The following is a 22,517-nucleotide window of genomic DNA, read 5'->3' on the forward strand; positions in this document are numbered from 1 at the left end:
TTACACTTCTTTAATAGTAACCTGCAGGAAATACATTAAAAACACTTTCTATCAGTTACAAATCTTAATGTCACCAGCCAAGGATGAGGGAATTAATGCCGGACCCAAAAATACATATAGTCAGCAACTCCAGGGCAAGGGCAGAGACGATTTATAGAGTGCGAGGTCTGGATGTCTGCAGCAGGCAGGCTGAGCTCAGTGGTGAAATTAAAACAGGGCTGTTTTCAGATGGGGTGAAGTTGGGGGAGGCTGCCAAGGGCACCTTTGATTCAGTCATTGTTTCCTATTTCTTGTCAATGTAAAAAAAATGTTTTAGATGCTATAAAAAGGGCCAGGTTCTGCTCTGTCATGAGAAGACTGCTTTTGTTAACATAAGCTCCTGTCAAGGGCACTTTACGTGTATCAACTCCCAAAATGTAGGTGCCTCCAGCAAAACAATCCGATGCTGATTATCTCCCCTGTCTACCTATGTCAAACAAGGGGGGAATCCAAGCAATGGTTGGTTGGAGAATCTGGACAGGGAAGACAAAATGGGTCATTAACGTGGCTTTGTTTCCTTTAACAACAAGTATTTTTCTTCAACTTTATGTTGTAAAATAAAATACACTTATAGAAAACCACACTAAAAGAAAGGTATAGCTTATAATGTGATAAGGAAGCAGCACAGGTCTTTTTAATTGTTTTAATTTTTGGACCCAGCACTGTGTTTTGCCAAATTTGCATCTAACATAGCCTTGGAAGAGAAAAGTTTTAAACCCCAAGGGTATAATGTGCACATTCTTTGAAGGGAAGTGGCCTCAGGAACTATGTACAGCACTCAGCTCTTAGTTTAGGGCAGCCACATTCCCAGCCATATTTTGATGCTCACAGAGGAAGGGTAATGAAGGTCTCAGTGGGCCCCAGGTTCTGAATCCCATGGGCAGAGATGAAACCGGGTCCCTAGCATGTTCCCACCACTGACCTCTGTTGTCGAAACCATACAGTGTCCCCCTGGGGGCTGGGCGAGTTGCTGGGCAAGTTTTTGTGGCCTTTTCTCCTGCAGGAAAATGTGAGAAGGGATCACATCACACACACACACCCTTTACAGGTGAGGAAACTGAGGCCACAGGCCTGATCTGAGGTCAGTAGATAGTGAAGGAACCAGGTGGACTGTAAGACTCCCTGTCTAGTGCTCCTCTGACAGGTCATGAAGCCTCTTTCTCCATGACGTGCTCTGGTTGGGTTAGTAGCTGCTTATCAGGAACTGGTAACCAGCGCTCTCTAACTAGCTCAAGAGCCGGGTAGGATGACTAGCCATCTCAGTTTGCCCAGGCTTGGGGGTAGGGTCCCTGGTGCATGATATTTCCAGTGATATACTTGGGACAGTCCCTGGCTAATGGGACAAGCTGGTCACCCCACTGGGTTGTGTCCTTGTAACTGATGCCCAATGGCATTGACTGATTAGTGGGCACTAAACACAGCTGGGGTGGGAATCAAAAGTTAGAGAGGAGGATGGAGTTTCTTGTGCTGAATGAGTTGACGGAGTACAATTATCTACACAATTGAGATTTTTAGAAGTTATTAGGTGGGGGCTTGTCCTGAATTATAATAGCTAACACTTTGAGCTTTATAATTTTAGTACACTTTCGCAGTCCAGATCTTAATTATTTGGGCCTGAAAGGCAAGGATGTCTGATTAAAATCATTTTTATGAAGTGGGAGACTGAGGCACAGAGCTGGCCTAGGGACCGAGGCTGGTGCACCGAGCTGAGAGACGGAGCTCAACACAGCCCCAGTTCTCTGACCCTTGGCCGGTGCTGCTCCCAGTCCCACCTCCAGTCTGGAACCCTGGCTAGAGGCCAGACCCTGAGTTCTCCCTTTATTTAATTGTTGAGAAGCAGGAAGCCAGAAGCTGGGGCTTTCTAAATTCAATTCCAAGGACCTTGGATTAACACCAAAATAATTCCCTTACTGGAGACTTGCTCTTAGAAAAGAACTTTAGTGGGGCCAAAGAATGATCTTGGTCTGATCAAGCAAGGCTGTTTGTTTATCTTTACTCTCTACGGTCTGAAAGCCAAGCTCCTTCTGAGACAGTATTCAGAATCTCTTTCCCTAAATGCCATTCAAAAGGCCCCCAGACTTGGACCTCGCTTTCCCCTCATACTGGAGCAGCTGGAGGGCTGCACTTCTGAAATTAGAGCTGGAGGTGAAGTGCTTAGCTGAGCGTTGCATTTCAATGCCTTTCTTCTCTCTTGGGTTTTAACTGCTTTTTCTGGCCTCAGGGAATCTGTTGGAAGTTAATAAAATTTAGTACATCAAAGAGCTCCACAACCATTACCTAATTAAAACCTCACAGCACTCCTGCCACAGGTAAGCATTATTAACCCCACTTTACAGATGGGGAAACTGAGGTTAATTGGTTTGTCCCTGGCTACTGAGGAAATGAGTATCCCAGCTGGCCTTAGAACCCGCTGATATGTTTAGATGGGAGGGAAGGGCGGCAGGGCAGGGGTGGGAGGGCGTTCTGTAAAATCTGTTTTTTAAAGCACCTTAATTTGTAAAGATTTCTTTTTCCTTTGAGAAACTGACTCCTCACCCTCTGCACTGAGGATGGGGAACTTCTCCAAAGTTGGCTCCTGCCTTCAACCAGGAGACGTGCCATAAAAATAGATAAAAGCTAAGAGTTCAGTGCAGTAATTTAGGAAACAATTTGGGCCTTTCAGAAATTAATGTTATTTAAAGATGCAGATTCATCCACCCCAGTGGCCTCCTGGGAGTGCTTCCTGAACCATCTGGTTCAATCGGCTCATTTTCTTTCCCCTAATCCTCCTGGCTCTCGTGTGTATGTACAGCGAAGGTTCCTGGGGAACTCGCAGCATGAATAAAAAGCAAAGACCTTTCTCTTTTACCAGCCACCTCTCCTCTTTTCCAAACAGCATTAAATTCCTAATCCTGTTTATTCTTAGTAGGGGTATAAAATTCATGTTCTAATAGACAATGAGGAGATCTGTGGAGGCCCCCCACCCCAGGTCTCATGTCCTCTCAGTCTGGGTGCAGCCAAGATGGTTGGGGGATCTTTACCCTATTTGCTGAGAGTATCTACAGAACGTGGTGGTGTTTGGAAATCAGTTTACCCAGGCCTGCTAAAGGAGGAGCAGCAGGCTTTTTGGTCTACTTAAAGCTATCCATGATATCCATGAACCACCAGGATGATTTCAAAGACTCAGGTGAGTGTTTTCAGAAGAAGGGTTTCAGCGCAGTCCCAACTGTGTTAAGTCCCCACTTCTTGCTGTTCAAGTCCACTTATGATCCACAAAGGCAGCATGCTATGTTTACATAAATAATTACCGGCTTTTGTATGGCCAGACATGTTGTAGCACACACAAGGTAAGTCCATAAATTACATTTGGGGAATTAAGGGTCAGATTGATTTTATCTCTGTAAATCTGGACAAATGCCGGCAAGCTGAAGGCACATCCGGCTGACTGAGCCTTGGGAGGCACGGGCCCCAGAACCCTGAGGTTGCTGCCACCCACCCCCTCCACACACACACCCCTTCTGTCTCTCCCTCCTCCTGTTTGCTGGCTGGCTCTGAGAGCTGTCCCAACTTGCTCTTTGCCCAACATGCAAGGAAGGAAGGCAGGAGAGGGGTGCAGGCATCTCACTTCTATGCTCTCTTTCTCCACCTGGACCACACAGGATCTTGATCCTGAAACAACAGCAACAATACAGGAGTAGTGATGGAAAACAACAAGGCTGTGAGAGTAACAGCACAGGGCCCCTGCAGGAGATTTTCCTCCTGCACAGGCCAAACCTCCGTGTTTTCTTTCATTCAGCAGAAACGCATTGAGCAACCGCTGAGCCCCCAGTGCCACAGCCCAGTGCGGTGTTGAGGGCTCAGGCTCAGGGGCCAGAATGTTTGATTTGAATCCTGCCTCTTCTGGACACTCTGGGCAAGAGACCAAACCCTCCTGGCTCAGCTTCCTTATCTGAAAAGTAGGATAGTGATAGCATCACTCCCTTAGAGTGAGGTGAGGATTAATTGAAGCCATTCAGAAAGAGCTGTTAGAGAAGTCCTGGTTAGTTATTGCTATTATTATTATTATGACTCTGCTAGGCGTATGTGAGCCTCTGTTCTAAAAGTGGTTATGAGCTGGTCCAGACAAATGTTCCCACATAAGCACATGACAAGGCAGTATTTGACAAGGTACCAAGTGAAAGGAAAAGACAGTGAAGTTCTAAGGAGCAGGCAGAAGGGTGAGACCGCTGTGGTGGGAGAAGGCTTCACAGAGGAAGGAAGGCTTAAGCTGGGCTTAAAGGAAACACAAGACTTGGCTGGGCCACAGAAGGGCATAACAGGTTGGAGGAGATCTCAGTGCAAGGGGTTAGAGTCCCAAGAATCCACATGAATTAAGCTAGCAGTCAAAATGTCATGCAAGTCTGATGCTTTCGAGACCATAAGCCAGACCTCTTCGGTTAAGATTTTTAAATCAAAATGTTGGCCTCTTTCACAGAGAAAGAAATATTGATTTGTGTTAACTTCATCTGACAAAACAATGTTACAAAATGAGGGTGATAGATTATGTCATGAAAAGACCAGAAAGGGTATGGGACCTATTATAAAGAGAACCTTTATTTATAAAATGGGAGGATAGACATATGTAATAGAAATGTTACTGAAATAAAATTATATTGTTTGGTGAAGTCAAATGTATTCTACCCAAAAAGTGTTCTATTTGTTAAATCATTCTTTCAATATGTATTGTATGTTTACAGTGTGCCAGGCATTCAGGGACAATGAACATGGCTTCTGCTATAGATGTGCTGATCTCATATTTATCATTTTTTAAAGGTAGAAAACAATTTAAATAAATACAAGCAGGTCCACATGAAGCAAGTATTTCAAAAACATCTGTATAGTAGGTTTCCAAAAAGTTCTTAATCTGCTTCCATGCAATTTTATAAATGAATCTGGCCAGCATTTTAGTAAGAATTGCAACAATTTGTTATCAAACATTTAAAAAACTACCCCAATCACTGACAACTGAATTTCTAAACAAACTTTTGCTTGTATATCACTATTTACAAAAATGAATTAATTCAAGAAGCATTTAGTGAATGAACCAACCATGTGCCCAAAACTGTTCTAGTTGCAACAAAGGATAAAAAGAAATTGAAGAGAAAGAAGGATTTTCACTTCCAGCCAAGATGGAACAACAGAGACTGAATTTACTCTCCTGCCTGAAACGACCAACCAACCAAACAAGCAAACAGATAAAACATACAAAACAATGTTTTTCAGACCATTTCAGGCAATAAAAGGCAGTTACTGGGAAAGAGGAAAGCAAACACAGTAAGCCCTACAGCTGCCCAAGCTTACTGCATTATAAAGGTTTCCAGGCTGCAGCACAGGGAGAGAAAACCCAGAGGGCTCAGCAAATTCTCTAAGTGAGAATTCTCTGGGGATGGAGCTAAAAGTCTGGGGAAACCAAGGTGGCCAGAATTTGCAGGACAGAGTACCAGAAAACAACAGCACAGAGATCTGGGGATCTGTGGAAGGTCTCCCTTGAGTATTTAGCATGATTAACCCATGAGTATGAGGAAACTATCCAAGGCTGGGGAAAGAACCATCTGAAAGAATTAGAAAAAAATGATAAATATACACACAGGGCTGGGAACAGTGTCTGTCTTTTTCCACCAGCCAGACTGGAAAACTTCCTAACTTATTGGGCATTGGGTAGAATACTCAAAGGGATATTGCTTCAGTAATGGGGAATAATTAGCCCTACAGTATATATGGTTCTGGTTCTACTGAACAACTCTTAAAAGTAAGACTAAAATGATCAAACTGTTTCCAAGTAATCTAACTGGCTCCCATAACAAAGCTCAAGAATATTTATAGAAATACCAAAATATCCAGCATCTAACAAGGTAAAATTCACAATGTCTGGCCTGTAACAAAGATTATCAGGCATGAAAAATATGACTCATAATGAGGAGAAAAGTAAATCAATAAAAACTGAACCAGAACTGACACAGATGATGCGATTAGCAGCCAAGAATGTTAACCCAGCTATTACAACTGTATTCTAATTGTTCAAAAATATGTATGAAATAAAAAAGACATAAACCAAACTTTTAGAGATGAAAAGTACAATAAGTGAGATGAAATTCACACTGGCTAAGATTAATTAGACATTGCAGAAGAAAATTTTAGTGACCAGGAAGACATAACAATAGAAATCATTCAGAATTAAATATACAGGAAAAAAGCTTAAACCATGAAAAGAGCATCTGTGCATTATGGGACACCTTCAAGCAGCCTAAAGTATATAATTGGAGTCCCTAAAAAAGAAGCAGGAATAAGGCAAAATTATTTGAAGAAATAATGGCCAAAATTTTTCTAGATTTTATGAAAACTATAAACTCACAGGTACAAAAACTCAATGAGTTCCAAATACAAGAAACCTGAAGAGAACTACACCAATGCACATGTGACCCAACTGCTCAATCCCTATAATAAAGAGAACCTCTTAGAAGCATCCAGACATAAAAAGACACTTTATATATGCAGGAACAAATGTATGGATAACTATGGGTTTCTCACTGGAAGCAGTATGAGTGAGAAGACAGTGGAGCAAAATATTTTAAGTACTGATGATAGCCTGATGGGTTTTCCTTTGTATGTGACCTTTTTTCTCTCTTCAGCTGCTTTTAAAAGTCTGTCCTTATCCTTGATCTTTGCCATTTTAATTATATGTCTTGGTGTTGTCTTCCTTGGGTCCCTTGTGTTGGGAGATCTGTGCACCTCCATGGCCTGAGAGACTATCTCCTTCCCCAGACTGGGGAAGTTTTCAGCAATTACCTCCTCAATGACACTTTCTATCCCTTTTCTCTCTCTTCTTCTGGTAACCCTATAATGTGAATATTGTTCTGTTTGGATTGGTTACACAGTTCTCTCAATATTCTTTCAGTCTTAGAGATCCTTTTTTCTCTCTGTGCCTCAGATTCTTTGTATTCCTTTTCTCTAATTTCTATTCTATTTACTGTCTCTTCTACTACATCTAATCTGCTTTTAAATCCCTCCATTGTATGTTGCATTTCAGGTATGAAATTTCTTAATGATTGAATCTCCATCCTAAATTCATCCCTGAGCTCTTGAATATTTTTCTTCCATAAGCATGTTTATGATTTTTATTTTGAACCCTCTTTCAGGAAGATTGGTGAGTTCAGTTTCATTTGGCCCTTTTTCTGGGGTTTATGAGATTTTGGTCTGAACCAGGTTCCTTTGATGTTTCATATTTCTATGTGGCACCGCCCTCTAGTCCCCAGAAGCTCTAGTTTCTGGAGCTCCTCAGCTCCTGGAGCGAGGTTGGGGGTCACAGGGGAGCAGTGCTGGTGCCTTGGGGGAAGAAAGAGCTGTTTCCTGCCTTGCAGCTGCTATGCCTGTCTCCAGTGTCAGAGCCAGTGGGATGAGCATACAGGTGTAAGCCTCTGTGCTTTGTGTCTGTAGCTGTCATAGGCATAGCCTCTCAGACTGCCCACCTTTCCTTTGTCCCAGAGTGACTGGATATGGATCCCTGTCCTCCACAAATGGCTGGAGTCTCAGTCTCTCAAGTATTCCAACTGTCTTAGGTTTCCAACTCTATTACCAGAGCACCATGCAATGTAGGTTTGTGCTCCAAAGCAGATCTCCAGGGCGGAGTGTTCAGCAGTCCTAAGCTTCCACACCCTCTCCTCTCCATTTCTCTTCCTCCCACTGGTGAGCTGGGATGGGGGAAGGGCTTGGGTCCCACTGGATCAAGGCTTTGGTACTTTACCCTGTTTCGTGAGGTCTGCTCTGTTCTCCAGGTCCACGCAGTCGTGTGCAGCCTTCTTTCCTGTTGCTCTTTTAGGATCAGTTGTATTAACTATATTTTCATACTATATGTGGTTTTGGGAGGAGTTCTCTGTTGCATCTCTCACACTGCCATCTTGAATCGATCTCTCATATTTTAAATACTGAAAGAAAAAAAATCCCTCTCAATCTAAATACCCAGAAAAAATATTTTCAAAACTAAAGCTATAAAACAGATCTTTTCAGACATACAAGATCTGAAAGAACTCATCACCAGCAGAACTGCACTATAAGAATGTTAAAGGAAGTCCTTCAGGCAGAAGGAAAATAATACCAGATGGAAACATGGATCTACCCAAAGGAAAGAAGGGCACTGGAAAAGGTAACTACATAGATAAATACACAAGTTTTTTTTAAACTGTGTCTATCTCTTTCATAGATAACTAACTGCTTAAACAAAAAAAAATTAGGATGTATTGTGTAGTTTATTACATACATATAAGTAAAAAGTGTGACAACAAAACATAAAGGCCTGAAGGGTAGAAATGGATGTTCTTATTCTACATGTGAAATACAATATCAATTAATGGCAGAGTGTGTAAAAATAGTTGTGAAACAAACAAGCAATAACAACAAAAAAGAAAAATAGAGTGGCTATATTAACATGAGATAAAATAGATTTCAGAGCAAAGAATATTGCCAAGTATAAAGAAAATCACTTCATAATCATAAAGGGGTCAATTCATCATGATCAATTAATTCTAAAAGTTTATACACCTAATGATTTCAAAATATATGATGCAAAATTGTGATAACTGCAAGGACAAATAGACAACTCACAATTATACTAGATTTCAGTACTCCTCTTAATAATTGATACACAAGAAGGTAGAAAATAATCAAGGATATAGAAGATGAATTCCATCAGTTAACTTGACCTAATTGACATTTATAGAATACTCCATCCAACAGCAGAATATATTATTTTTAGACACATGGAATATTTACCAAAATAGGCCACATTCTGGACCATAAAACAAGTCTCAATATATTTTAAAAGGTTCAAATAAAAAATAATGTTCCTTCATCACAATGGAATTAAATTTGAAGTCAATAACAGAAAGATTCTTGGAAAAATCTCCAAATCTTTGGAAACTAGATAATACACTTCCAAATAACCTTCGGGTCAAATAAAAATATAAAAGACAACCTACAATATATTTTGAATGGAATGAAAATGAAAATTCAACATATCAAAATTTGTGGTCTGCTACTAAGTCAGTATTTGAAAGGTCTCAAATCAATAATCTCAGCTTCCACCTTAAGGAGCTAGAAAAAGAAGAGCAAATAGAATCTGAAGTAAGCAGAAGAAAGGAAATAGTAAAGATCAGAGCAGAAATTAATCAAATAGAGTACAGCAAAACAATGGAGAAAATCAATGAAGCCAAAGGTAATTCTTTGAGAAGATTGATAATATTGATAAACCTTTAGCCACATGGATCAGGGAAAAAAAAGAGAAGACACATATTAACAATATCAGTAATGAGAGAGGTGACCTCATTACAGATTTTATAGGTAAAAAAGTGGGATAATAAGGGAGATATTATGAACAACTTTGCCAATGTCAATAATGAACAATAAGTGCCAATACATTAGACAACTTAAACATAATGGACAAGTTCCTTGAAAGGCTAACTATCAAAACTAACTTGGTAAGAACAGATAATCTGAATAACCCAATATCTATAAAAGAAATTGAATTTGTAGCTTAAAACCTTCCCTTAAATAAACCATCATACCTAGATAACTTCACTGGTAAATTCTACAAATATTTAAAGAAAAAATACCAGTAATATACAAATTCAGAAAACTGAAGAGGAGAAAAACTTCCCAACTCTTTCTACAGCCAGTGTTACTCTGATACTAATACCAGACAAATATATTAATTAGAAAATCACACACCAATATCATGAGAATAGGTGCAAAAATTCCTAAAACAACTTTATCAAATCAAATCCAACAATATGTAAATATATAAAATACCAAGTGGAGTTTATTCCAGGAAGACAAGGTTGACTTAACATTAGAAAATCAATACAATTCATAATATTTACAAAGTAGGAAAGAAAAGCCATGTGATCATCTTAACAGAGGCAGAAAAACTTTTGACAAAAATACAACAGCCACTTCTTATTAAAAACTCGAAGCAAACTAGTAGTAGAAGGGAATTTCCTCAACCTGGTAAAGAACATCTATGATATACCTACAGCTAACATGTACTTAATGGTGAGACTGAATACTTTCTATTTAAGATGAGGAGCAAGAGAAGGTATACCTGCTGTCACCACTTCTGTTCAACATACTGCAAAAGGTTTTAGCTGGTGCAATAAGGCAAGAAAAATAAGCATCTGTATTGGAAAGGAAGAAGTACAACTCTTTACTCAAGACAACATGACACCAAAGTATGATCCATAAAGAAAAATTGATAAACCAGACTTAAAATGAAAAAGGAAAAACTTCTCTATGAAACAGACTATCAAGAGAATGAAAAGCCACAGACTGGGAGAAAAATATTTGCAAAAGCATATAATTGACAAAGGAGTAATATTTGAAATATGTGAAGAACTCTTACAATGCAATAATAGGAAAATAATAACTCTTACAACTCAATCCAATTTTTAAAATGAGCAAAAGATTTGAAGGGATGCTTTACCAAAGGAGGCAAGGTAACAAAAATGCACACAAAAAGGTGCTCAACATTATCATTCATCAAGGAAATGCAAATTAAAACCACCGCAAGAAACCACTTAAACCCTTACTAGAATGGCTTAAAAAAAAAAAAGACTGACAATAACAAATGTTGATAAGGATGTGGAAAAACTGAAACTTCTGTACGCTGCTGGTGCAAATGTAAAATGAGACGCCCATTTTGGAGAAATTCTTGGTGGTTTCTTATAAAATTAAACATACATATAATACAACAATTGCAATCCTAGGATTTACTCAAGGGATGAAAACATATGTCCACAAAAAGACATACTAAAATATTTATAGGAGCTTTATTCATAATAGTAAAAAACTAGAAATAATCCAAATATCCATCAATAGATAAATGGATAAACAAACTGTGGCACAGTCATACAATGGACTCCTACTCTGTGATAAAAGGGCTAAAACTATCAATAATGCCACAAAATGAGTGAATCACACAAACATTATGCTAAGTCATAGAAGTCAGACACAGAAGACTTCTGTTATGGACTGAATTGTGTCTGCAAATTCACATATTGAAGGAAAATAAATTTCTATTGTTGAAGCCTCCCAGTTATGGTGTTTTATGGCAGCCTTAATACAACTTGATATTGTATAATTCCATTTATGTGAAGTTTTAGAACAGGCAAAACTAATCTATGGTGACAGAAAACAGGTCTGGTTGCCTGGGGCCTGGGATAAGGAAATGGGAATTGAGTGGAAATGGGCACAAGGAAACAGATGGAAGTATTCTGTTGGACTGTGGTGATAGTGACCTGGTGTATATATTTGTCAAAACTCATCAGAATGTATGCTTAAAATTGGTACATTTTATTCATGAAAATTATATCTCAAGTTGATTTTAAAAGAAACAAAATATTATGTAAAAAGTATAGACAAGAACTCCTAAATGCACTGTAAGGGAGTTGTGAAGTTTACCAATGCTTCCTATCTTTCACTTCGCAATTTTGAATTTTTAGAGAGGTGTGTCCCCAGCAAAGGAAGCTGTCGGTAGTCTTGGCCATATGTCCAAAGAGGGATACAGATGGAGGTCTCCATGCTAAAGCCCATAGAGATTTAACCATATATTTCCCAAAATTTATTCATGAAAACCAGACAATATTAAATATTAACCAAATATTACATTCAAAGATATTTTGGACTTAAAAACAATCTTCATATAAAATTTTGTATGTTTCTCAGCAAGTCCCCATTATTATCATTAACTGGTGCTGAAGTTTTATTTAGCTTGGAGGCCAAGTTGTTCTAGTGTTTTGCTCTCCAGCTTGGACTGGGTGTGGCCTACGAGATGCTAGCCTCACAGACTGAAGATGCTTGCCCCCAGGCACTAGATGGTGTCAGCCCTAATTAGATGGAAAATTACTATTCACCTTTCTAACAACTCTTGCTCTTTTCTCAGCAGAGTAGAAAAGAAAGAAAGAAGACTTGGATTAGATGATTTTAAAAGTGTTATACCATCCTCTGAATCTATGAAACTAGGTTCATTTATTGCTTCTCTCACTCATTCATTTAACTACACAGGCACACCTCAGAGATATTGCATGTTCAATTACAGACCACAGGGATAAAGTGAATATTGCAATAAAGTGAGTCAAATGGACTTTTTTGGTTTCCCAGTACATATAAAAGTTATGTTTACCTATACTGTAGTCTATTAAGTGTGCAATAACATTATGTCTAAAAAACCAATGTACATACCTTAATTTAAAATACTAGCTAAAAAATGCTAAATGTCATCTGAGCTTTCAGCTTGTGTTAATCTTTTTGTTGGTGGAGGGTCCTGCCTCGATGTTGGTGGCTGCTGACTGATTAGGGTAGTGGGTGCTGAAGGGTGGGGTGGCTGTGGCAATTTCTTAAAATAAGACAATCAAGTTGTCTCATTGACTGACTCTTCTTTCATGAATGATTTCTCCCAGTATGTGATACTGTTTGACAGCATTTTACCCACAGCAGAACTTCCTTCAAAATGAGTCAATCCTCTCAAACCCTGCTGCTGCCTTATCAACTAGGTTCATGTAATATTCTGAGTCCTTTGTTGTCATTTCAACCATCTTCACAGCGTCTTCATCAGGGGTAGATTTCATCTCCAGAAACCACTTGCTTTATTCACAATAGGCAATTCTCCATCCGACCAAGTTTGATCATGAGATGTCAGCAATTCAGTCACATCCTCAGGCCCCACTTCTAATTCTAATTCTTTTGCTATTTCCACCACTTATGCAGTCACCTCCTCCACTGAAGTCTTGAATCCCTCCAAGCCATCCATGCAGCTTCTTCTAAACTCCTGTTAATGCTGATAATTTGACCTCTTCCCATGAATCACATAAATTCTAATGATATCTAGAATGGTGAATTCTTTCCAGAGGGTTTTCAATTTTCTTTGCCCAGATCCATAAGGCAGCTGTAGCCTTATGACATATATTTTTTAAATGATAAGACTTGAAAGTCAAAATGATTTCTTGACCCAAGGGCTGCAGAACGGATGCTATATTAGCAATGAAAATAATGTTCATCTCGTATCTCCAACAGTGCTCTTGGGTAGCCAAGTGCATTATCAATGCACAGTAATAAAAAGAGATCTTTTTTTCTGAGTAGTAAGTCTCAACAGTGGGTTTAAATTCTTCAGTATAGCATTTTGTAAACAGATGTGCTATCATCTGCAGTTTGTGTTTCTCTTTACAGAGCACAGGCTGAGTAGCTTTAGCATAATCCTTAAGGGCCCTAGGATTTTCAGAATGGTCAATAGGCAGTGGTTTCCATTTAAAGTCACCAGCTGCACTGGCCCCTAATAAGAGAGTCAGCTTGTCTTTTGAACATTTGAAGTCAGGCATTCACTTCTCCTCTCTAGCTATGAAATTCTTAGATGACATCTTCTTCCAATAAAAGCTCTTTCATCTCCATGGAATTGGGTATGGTAGGAATGAGCTGGGCATGTAAAAACCAGAGGCACTGCTTTATTCTAGTTGGGCTAAGTTAATGCCAATATGCACATAGTAAACTTAAACCTCCATTCAAGGCAACAGATAATGTTTTAGCAACTTTCAGAAGCACTGATTATAAATACTAGTTTCAACTACAAACTAGTTCAAAGAAGTAACCTTAGACCAAACATACCAGAAATGACCAAAGGTTCCACTACATGACTGTTGAGGGACAGTCAGGAAAGCTGCTTGGGGTAGGCAACTCTTGAGCTGGTCTGAGAACACACGGCTTGTGTTTGAGCTCCTAGTCTTGAGACTTACAAGCTGGGAAGTCCCTTAAGCTCTTGGTGCCACATTTTCTTCTCCTGTATAACATGCATTATCCTTCTTTGTACCATCAGTGAGAGGACTAAATGAGATAATGTATGTGATGCCCCTTAGTCCAATGTCTGGCACATAGTAAGTGTTCAATATTATTATTTAACATGTGCAAAGTCAGATCAACTGACAACATTGCTATATGCACCTGGATAGTTCTGCTTGTTTCTGACCCACATCTTCATCCTCTCAGTATCACAGTTGATCAAGAATAGGAGTACCACTTGCAGGTATTTGTTAAAGCTCTGGCCTCCACTTGTATTGCTTTTCTCCTGGGCACCTCTCAAAAATGAGCTAGATGTCTGGTTTGGTGTCTGAGGCCTGCATGTAGCCTGCATGTGACCTCCAATCAGCACCCATCAGCTGTCAGGGCTAAGAGATGGGATGCAGGGAAAGATGTGAAGGGTTCCCTGGAGCACCCTCAAATTCCATGCTATGGAATTTTTGACACGGAAAACACTGGTTAAACCATTCATAACCCCTGCAGAAGTTACAGCTCTTGGACCCATTTGTACACTCCACTTTTCAGGAGGTGATATAAAAGACTGGTCAAGGGCCAAGGTCAGACTCCCTGGATTCAAGTTCCTCTCTTACCACTTATTCACACGTGTGACCTTGGGCAGGATACTTCATTTCTCATCTGTGAATTGGGTGTAAAACCACATTTTGTCATAGGGTTGTTGCTAGAATGATAGCAGCACATTCATGTGAATGGCCTCTGAGGACCTGGCTCATAGGAAGCATGTGATAAGTGTTGTCAGTATTAGTATTAATATTTCATCTATCAACCATGACTCCTGGCTCCATTCTTATTATCGATTAGTCTTACTCTCTCCTTAATTGCAGCCAATTTTTTCCATCTGCGCGCTGCCTGTTTCCTCATAAAGATCCAACCAAAACTTCATTCTCAATCTGTCCTAAAATACACCTCAACTACACCCATCCACTCTCCTCTTTTCCCACATTTCCTCTGCTGTCTTTGCATTAATGTCTGTGTGTATGGAACACAAAGGGCTTTGTTTCCTGTTTCAAGAATTTCAGAGAGCAGAAAGCCTTGCTTCTCACCCCGGCTCCCACAAGGCTACTTCTAACTTCCTACCTTGAGGGAAATGAGCCCAGGCTGTGCAGTGACTTACCCAGAGTCACCAGGAAATGGGCAGCAGAAGGAACTCAGGCTTCTGCTTTTGAGGCAATTCCCCTTCCACCACCCCATAGCTCACTGCTTCTCTGTGCCCTAGTGGTCCTAAAAGCCCCAGCAGACTCACAGCCCTGGGGTTGGGGAGGCGAGGCTGGTGGGGATGGCCCAAGGAGTTCTTGAAGCAATTAAAAATCAGATTTCATAAGCCAAGTCTCCTGTTAGCCTGAGTTGTGCATTGGAGAAGTGGGGTGCAGTGCAGGGGAGGCTGGCTCACTTGAGAGTTTCCAAGCAATTGGATCAAAGTAAAACCGAGACTGAAAGATGTGTCATTCTGAGCATGTCTCTGTTGGCCACAAATGGGTACAAGAGCTGTAAATTCTGCGGGGGTTATGAATGGTTTAGTTAGTGCTTTTCAGTGTAAGAAATTCCACAGCATGGAATTTGAGGGTGCTCCAGGGAGCCCTCCATGCCTTTTCCTGCATTCCCATCTTTTAGTCCTGACAGCTGTTGGGTGCTGATCAGGAGCCACATGCAAGCTACATGCGGGCCTCAGACACAGCCCTCTAGCTCATCATGCTCCTCCTTCCTCAGACCACTGAAGTTAGAAAATTCTTGCCATTCCTGAGCTTGTAACAGAAACTCAGACCCAGTGACCTCCTTTTGTTCCAGCTAGGGGCTGCAGCCCTCTGCAAGCTTAAACCATTCAAATGAGCTCTGGCTTCATGGCATACACAGTGGAGGAAAGGGGTGTGCGGAGGACCTACAAGGCGAAAGCGGATGGCTGCAATGTCCTCATTCTCCCCTGACTCCATGAGAAGAAAAAAGCCCTGAAGTAAAACTGGAGCTTAAAACTGTTCTCTGTTCATAGAGACAGGAAGTAGAATAGAGGTTACCACAGGCCATGGGGGGAAGGGGAAGATTGGGAGGAAGGGTGGGGAGTTATTGTTTAATGGGCATGGAGGTTTTGTTGGGGATAATGAAAAGTTTGGGTATAGATAGTGGTGATCGTTATGCAACATTGTGAATTTCATTTATTTAATGCCACTGAATTGTACACTGACGAGTGATTAAAATGATAAATATGCTATTTTACCTCAGTAAAAAAAACTACAATAATTTTTTTAAAATCCCACTCTGCATTTCTTTTGAAACTGACCTCAGATAGATGGCCCTCCATCTATGTGGCTGGATTCTTTGTCAGGAGATCATTATGCTTTGCTTTAGGCTGCTGGTTGTACAGAATTATGGATGACAAGAATGACTGGAACTGATTGATGTCTCAAGCGTTTGAGATTCCTTCATCCCTGCCCAATAACGTCTATTCAGGAAAGCTTGTTACCAAAGTCAGAAAAAGAAAGAAAATTCACAGGCCACTATCTAAAGTGGACCTGGTTTAAGAAACTATCCTATGTGAAATCTCAGATTTGGACAGCTGCTGATTGGGCAGATTGGTGGCTGATGATTTGCCTTTACAAAAGACTGATTCACTTAACAAGAGTTTATTCAAAGGTTCCTTTAAGAAGAGAGCCCCCTGGTGCATTTAATGATATTATTGGATTAAAACAAATTATTCCAACCATTCAAGGACATTGCAGCGTAAATATGTGAATGCATTGTATTGTGTGGTGAGAATGGGAATAAAAGTCACGACTCTGACAAATGGACCACTTAGGCCCAAAGAAACACAAGGAGAGAGAGGGCTAGATGAGTTTTCTTGGCCTAAAATCCTGGCGCCTTTCTGGGAAGGCTTTGGGAGTTTGTGATTTATTTAAGACCATCTAAGCCCAAGGCCTGTTTGTTTTGAGAACGTAGGGTGAAAGTTCTAACTCTGCTCATGCTGACCCCCCATCACCTGCCCTAAGGGCTCTCAGACATGAGCTCTACTCTGTCCTGTGATAGCAGAAAAATATGTCTGTTGCCAGAAAGTGGATTCTCTCCGGTGATGAAGAATGATCCTTATTTATGTCTGCATACGTACATTTCTGGGGCCCATAAAGGTTTAACTGTCCCTCTAAATAGTTTAAAAAAAAAAACCCGCAAAGAGGCTGCCAGCTTTCCCCAGAGTTTAAAACCAACTGAATGCGGTTCTGTGGAAACTGCTCTAAGTGTGTAACTCGTGCGGTGTCCTGAGGCACAAGGCATGATTGTTTTGGGGAGTCGTAAGATGTAGCTCTTAGGAGGACTTTTAAAGTCAGTTTTTGTGACTTTGGGCTGCTGCTGACCATGGCTTGCTGGACGGTGGCGGGTGGGCGGAGACTTCCTGTCTTTCACCAAGAGCCTGCCTCTAAGTCACTCTCAGGGTGCCGCTGCCCCCTACTGCCACCTTCCCATTCAGAAGGGCCCGCCCTGCCACCGGACCCTGAACTCCTTCCTTTTCTCTCAGATGATCTCTTTGTTGATTTAAAAGACATGCATGAAACTAAGGACAGAGGAGAGACAGAAAGAGAGGAAATGTGTCCATGAGACAGAAGGACAGGCACTGGTAACCAAAACGGGGTCCAGAGAGATACACTTTGCCTGACTTCTTGAGTGTGTGTGGGAAGCGGTGGCGGGTCCTATAGCGCTCGCTCTCCAGCACTGCTGCTGCCTCTGAGTGTGCCTTTTCGTTCGTTTTCCCTACCGTGACCCAGGCACAGTGGTGAGTGGAATGCATGCAGTCCCCGCTCTCAGAAAGCCTACAGTCTTATGGTGGAGTTAACATTTAATAAAAGTTAATTATGCAAACAAACGTGTAATTACAACCTGTAGTGTGTGCTTTGAAGAAAAAGCAGAGGGTGTTCTTGAGCTAATGGAGAGCCAGAGAAGCTTCTCTTAGGAAGTTGGGCCTTGTAAGTTAGACCTGAAGGGCAAGAGGGCATCAGCTGGATGAAAGTGGGTGAGAGGAAGAAACATTAGGTGGAAAGGAGAGCGTGTGCACAGACCCTGAAGCAGGAAGGAGCAGGGTGTTAAGTATTGCTGGTGGAGCAAGATGTGGCTGGAGAAGCAGGCAGTCAGTGCTGCCGCCAGAATGTTTTATCCCCTCTTTGAGCCCCCTTCCTTAAAAGATTTGTAATGGTTTCTCCATCCACCACACTTCACTTTGAGCTTCAAAGGGCTATGTCCAGCTGCTCCCAGATTACTTCAGCCCTCCTCATACTCCTCTTGGGTTCTGTGAAGCAAACCCATCTGTCGAAAGAGTAAAGCAAATCATTTTGACATGGGGTTCTGTGCCATAAAGGAGGCTATAATGAAGTCAGTCCCGGTTTACATGACTCCAAAGGTTCCATTTAATTGTCCCACACTGTATTTTTTTGTCCCTACTGTAAGATAAATTCTAAAATGTAAGATAAATTCCAACCAAAATAAGCAGGCGATGAGAGGCAACAAAGGGCCAGGCAGTTTATTTGAGCACAATTCCCGGGTCATGTTCCCCAGTCTGGGTATCAAAGGCTGGGGAAGTCACACTCAGGAGGGGAGGCGGGGAGTTTTTAAGAGAACAGGGAAGGGAGGGGGAAGTGGGCTGCTCTAGGGGTATGTGGGGAATTTTTTATTGGCTCAGGGTCAGTTGATGGACAGCCAGAGGTCTCCTCCTTCCAGATGGAGGGGGGTCTGCATCTGGGGTTTGTCAGCATGTCATGGGACTGGAATCCAGGAAGAGCTGTTCGTTCCTTTCCCATATGGCACAGAACTACTTGGTGCTGTCTCTGCTCTGCCTGCATTGTCCTCGCCCTTCTCCCTCCAGTGCCTCCAGCCTTACACCTACCACTTCACTTGACTATTTATCTTCCACTGTACCATATTCTACTTGTAGTGTTGGCCTCTATTTAACTTCATCTCTTAAACTTTTTCCATTCCATGTTCTGTCATTTACATTTTTCTTTAGGAAATGCAAATATTTATTTACAGCATTAGACTCCTGCTTAGCTTTATATATTATGGAGTAAACACTGTGATATGGATTCTAGTCCTGAATTTTCCATAAACCAGTGGTGACCGTAGCCAAGTCATTTAACCTCACTGAGCTTAAGATGTTTCTTTGTAAAATGAGGTGCTTTCATTTCTGCTATGTTGTTTTGTTTATAAAGCTAGCAGATCCATATTCAGAATTTGTTTTAAGTTCTTTGATTCTGTACTTCTTTCAGCCACTTAGGAGCATTTCTCTTACCTTTCTCTTTATCCACCTCTCTTTCAAAATGTCTTTGTGGGTAGGACCAACTTTCTGTACAATGTGTTTTTGTGGGGTAGTGTACCCATGACAATATTTAACAAATAAGAATAGATTATACGATTGGACTTGAGTTAAAGCTCACATATATGAGGAGTAGGAAAATTCTAACTGTAGGCCTAATATCCCCTTAGATTTACTCTCAAACCAGGGTGTATATACTCATAAGGCTATGCCAGTGAGTATAGGAATCCATTCCTCCTGGAACAAGAATTCTACTCAAAGATTTGAGGACAGCAAATAGACTTTAGTATTAAAGCGAATATGGTTATATTATGAATAGAAGATGAAAGTCATGACATTTTAATATAAAAGGGGAACCCAAGGTTGGATAGCTTTGGGCACACTGCACTGTGAGAGGAAACAGGACTTTTACTTCTGTCCTTGTGTTGCTTGAGAAATACTTGTTTTAGGGGTCTTTTGCAATATGTGCACTTTTATAGGGTAAATGTGTTAAATTACTCAGGAGGGGCATTCCTGCTAAATAAGGCACATACGTGGAAATCAAATCTTACCCATTAGGAGAATTTAAAGAGGGTCCTGAGGTTGAGAGGGAGGCAGGCTGACAGGTGACCCGTTTCCACAGACCAGATCAATAACCCAATGTTGCTTAGAATCCTGGCAAAAGGCAGTGTTTGAGCTGACCCAAACATCTGGAAGATCTTTCACCCTTTCGCTGACCTCCAGTAACACTTCCTGTTTGTATCCCTAGCTCTGGTACTTATACCACCTTCTCTTAGTTATATTTTCTTGTTTATACAGCTTCTCAGCCAGAGTCAGGGAGACAGTGTGAATTAAGAAAAAGCATATGACCAGGGGCTGAGGCCTTGCTTGACATGTGACTTGTGGTAACTCCTGAAATCTCTCTGATCCCCCAGTTTGCTCATCCATTAAGTGGTCCAAAATAACACCCACCTTGCCTACTGAACAGGTAGGATTGTGTGTAGAGCATATGGATTTGCAATGTAAAAGCATTTTGTAAATCATTAAACAAAAATCAGTTACTATTAACTAAGACCCCATAGGGGAGGAGGGTATATCTCTAACATCATCTTTCTATTCCCCTCAACTTTAACTTTGCCTAGTTGGTTCTGATAACTATTAAATGATAAAGATCATGAAATGCTGTCCCCAGGACAACCCTGGGAAAACTCTAATTCTTTCTTTCTCTCCTACTCCCATCCTTTACTGTTCTTCTGGCTTCAGTTCCCTCCCTTCCACCATGGGCTGCCACAGGGCTATTTCTTCCACTGTCCCTTCCAGAGAATCTGCGTATTAAGGGAGCACTTGAAGGAGGCTCTGTAATGTATATGAATGAACTGCAGGGGTAATTCAGGCATCAGCAAGGAGAGTTTTATGGCAATGCCATTTTTGTGGGCAAATGAACTGGTTTCATTCTGCAAGCTTTCTCCCAGAAATAAAAATGCCCAAAGAGAATTCTGGATTTTTTTAAAGAGAAATCAACAACTCAATCTAAATATCTCCCTACGGATTAATGATGAATCATGTTTTCATTGACTCTTTGATGAAGTTGTGCAACTTCCCCTCTCTTCTGGGTTTGGGGTGAAGGCCAGTCTGCTTCACAGTTGACATCCCTGAGGGAAATACCAGGAAAGGGTGAGAGGGCGAGGGGCAGGTTTAGCATGTATTGGTTTGAGACACTCTCCAGCTAAACAATAAGTTTACTAGGACATTCCCCTTGTATCTGCCTGGGCCTCAGAGTAGAGCGGACTTTCTTAGGCAGAAATGTTCTTGGGCCTCTTCATAATTTCCCCCTTTAAAACGCATGAGTTGCACCAGAAAAACCCACATTCCACACTAACAAGGCAAGGGTTATGAGAATTTGGTTTCTTACAGGCAATACTTTCATCTTATGCTTTTTTTTTTTTCCAAAAAATGTTTTGTGGTAAGAAATCAAGTCAGAGTAATGAAGAGGGATGGGAGAGTATGGAGTGGAAACTTCCTTTTCTTCCCTCACCCCAAAAGTGTGGGGATTAGAGTGGAGGGGGTCACTCCAGGTCTTCACTCCAGGGACATCAGAGTAGACCTGAAATCAAGAAAAGGCCAGTGACCACGAGCCAGGAGAACAAGGGCCAGCCCCCAGGTCACAGATGAGCTCCAGGATAGGAATCCAGTGAGAAGAGGCTATACTGCCTCCCAAATGCCATGCCTCTACTGGCCAGTACCTAGCAAAGGTTGTTTCCACACTGTAGAAAGGGAGAATGGTCCTCCTGTCACAACGTGTCCAGGTTGAACTACCTTGCAGGTAGTTCTGTGTTTTCCGAGCTATATGAACAGGCTGCAAAAGAACTGAACCCAATGCTCCTTCCCTTCCTAAAGACTTCCGGGTGACCTTTTTCCGGGTTTAGGGACAGGAGATGCCAGGTAGGGACAGGACCTAGCGACCACGTAACCAGAGGCCTGGGGGCTTCGAGCCCCCAGTGGATGAGCCCACAGCTTCCACCCTCGGGGCAGGTGGCTGGCTGTGGTTTCGGGTCGGCACGTGACCCCGCCCGGTTGCCCCCGGGAGACCAGCCACGGTTGGTCTTCAAATCCCAGACTCTCCCACCCGGCGCTCCGGCGGCGCGGGCAGGGGTGCGCGCAGCGTGGGACCGGTAGCTTCCTCGCCGCCGCCAGGCCCCTCCTGGCCGCCGCCCGCCGCCCGCCGCCGCGCCGCCGCGATGGTACCGCCCCGGCCTGGAGGCTGCGCGGCCACCGCGCAGACGCCGGAGTCGACGGCCTGCCGTCGGGGAGAAGGTGAGAGGGCCCGAGCCCCGGCGCCGTGGGCTCCCCCTGCCGCCGGAGCCGGAGCGGACCTGCGGCGGGCGTGTCCTGCCGGAAGGTGGCCTCGCAGTCGCGTAAGGGCCCTGCCCAGCGCGCCCCGCCCCGCGCCGTGGCCCCTCTGGCCTTTTCGCTTGCGGCGTGCCCAGGGCTTAACTGCCCTCCGGTCCCTGACCCCGCCCGCCGCCTTCAGGCTCCTTTGCCCCTCTCCGTCCCCTCAGAGACCCAGGAGCTGCCCACCTGCCTCACTTGTCCGGGTCGAGTGCGACGTGAGGAACCCAGGCCCCCTTCCCCCGACGCCAACAGCGCGCCGTTTCTCCCCAACCCAGATTCCATCAACAAAATGCCTGACGTCGAGGACAGCGTGCCCCTGAAGGATGCGGAGAGCGGATCCTGTAAGCTCGAAACATCAGGACCGACCTGGGAATACCAGAGCGATCCGGATAACCGCCCTTCCCGTCGGCCGGCCCCGCCGTGCGGGCGCGTAGTCTCGGCCGGCGGGAGGCGC

The 22,517-nt window shown here is 42.4% G+C and overlaps 1 protein-coding gene across 9 annotated transcripts in view; it reads left to right on the forward strand.

The window, feature by feature from the left end:
- TCP11 (t-complex 11) overlaps positions 1-22,517 on the forward strand; it is a 155,561-nt gene that overhangs the window by 92,662 nt on the left and 40,382 nt on the right. For 5 of the 9 annotated variants that reach the window (XM_073224678.1, XM_073224679.1, XM_073224684.1 and 2 more), the window contains exons 1-2: positions 21,871-21,985; positions 22,339-22,404. The exons of 1 other annotated variant lie outside the window; for it this stretch is intronic. In XM_073224678.1, coding sequence (XP_073080779.1) covers positions 21,910-21,985; positions 22,339-22,404 — 142 coding nt within the window. In that variant the 5' untranslated portion in view covers positions 21,871-21,909. Of the gene's footprint in view, positions 1-21,849; positions 21,986-22,088; positions 22,468-22,517 lie in introns of those variants that run through there. 3 more of the 9 variants (XM_073224686.1, XM_073224687.1, XM_073224682.1) reach the window with 3 other exon arrangements.

Source organism: Manis javanica, chromosome 16 (genome assembly GCF_040802235.1).
Source record: "Manis javanica isolate MJ-LG chromosome 16, MJ_LKY, whole genome shotgun sequence".
Lineage (NCBI taxonomy): Eukaryota > Metazoa > Chordata > Mammalia > Pholidota > Manidae > Manis > Manis javanica.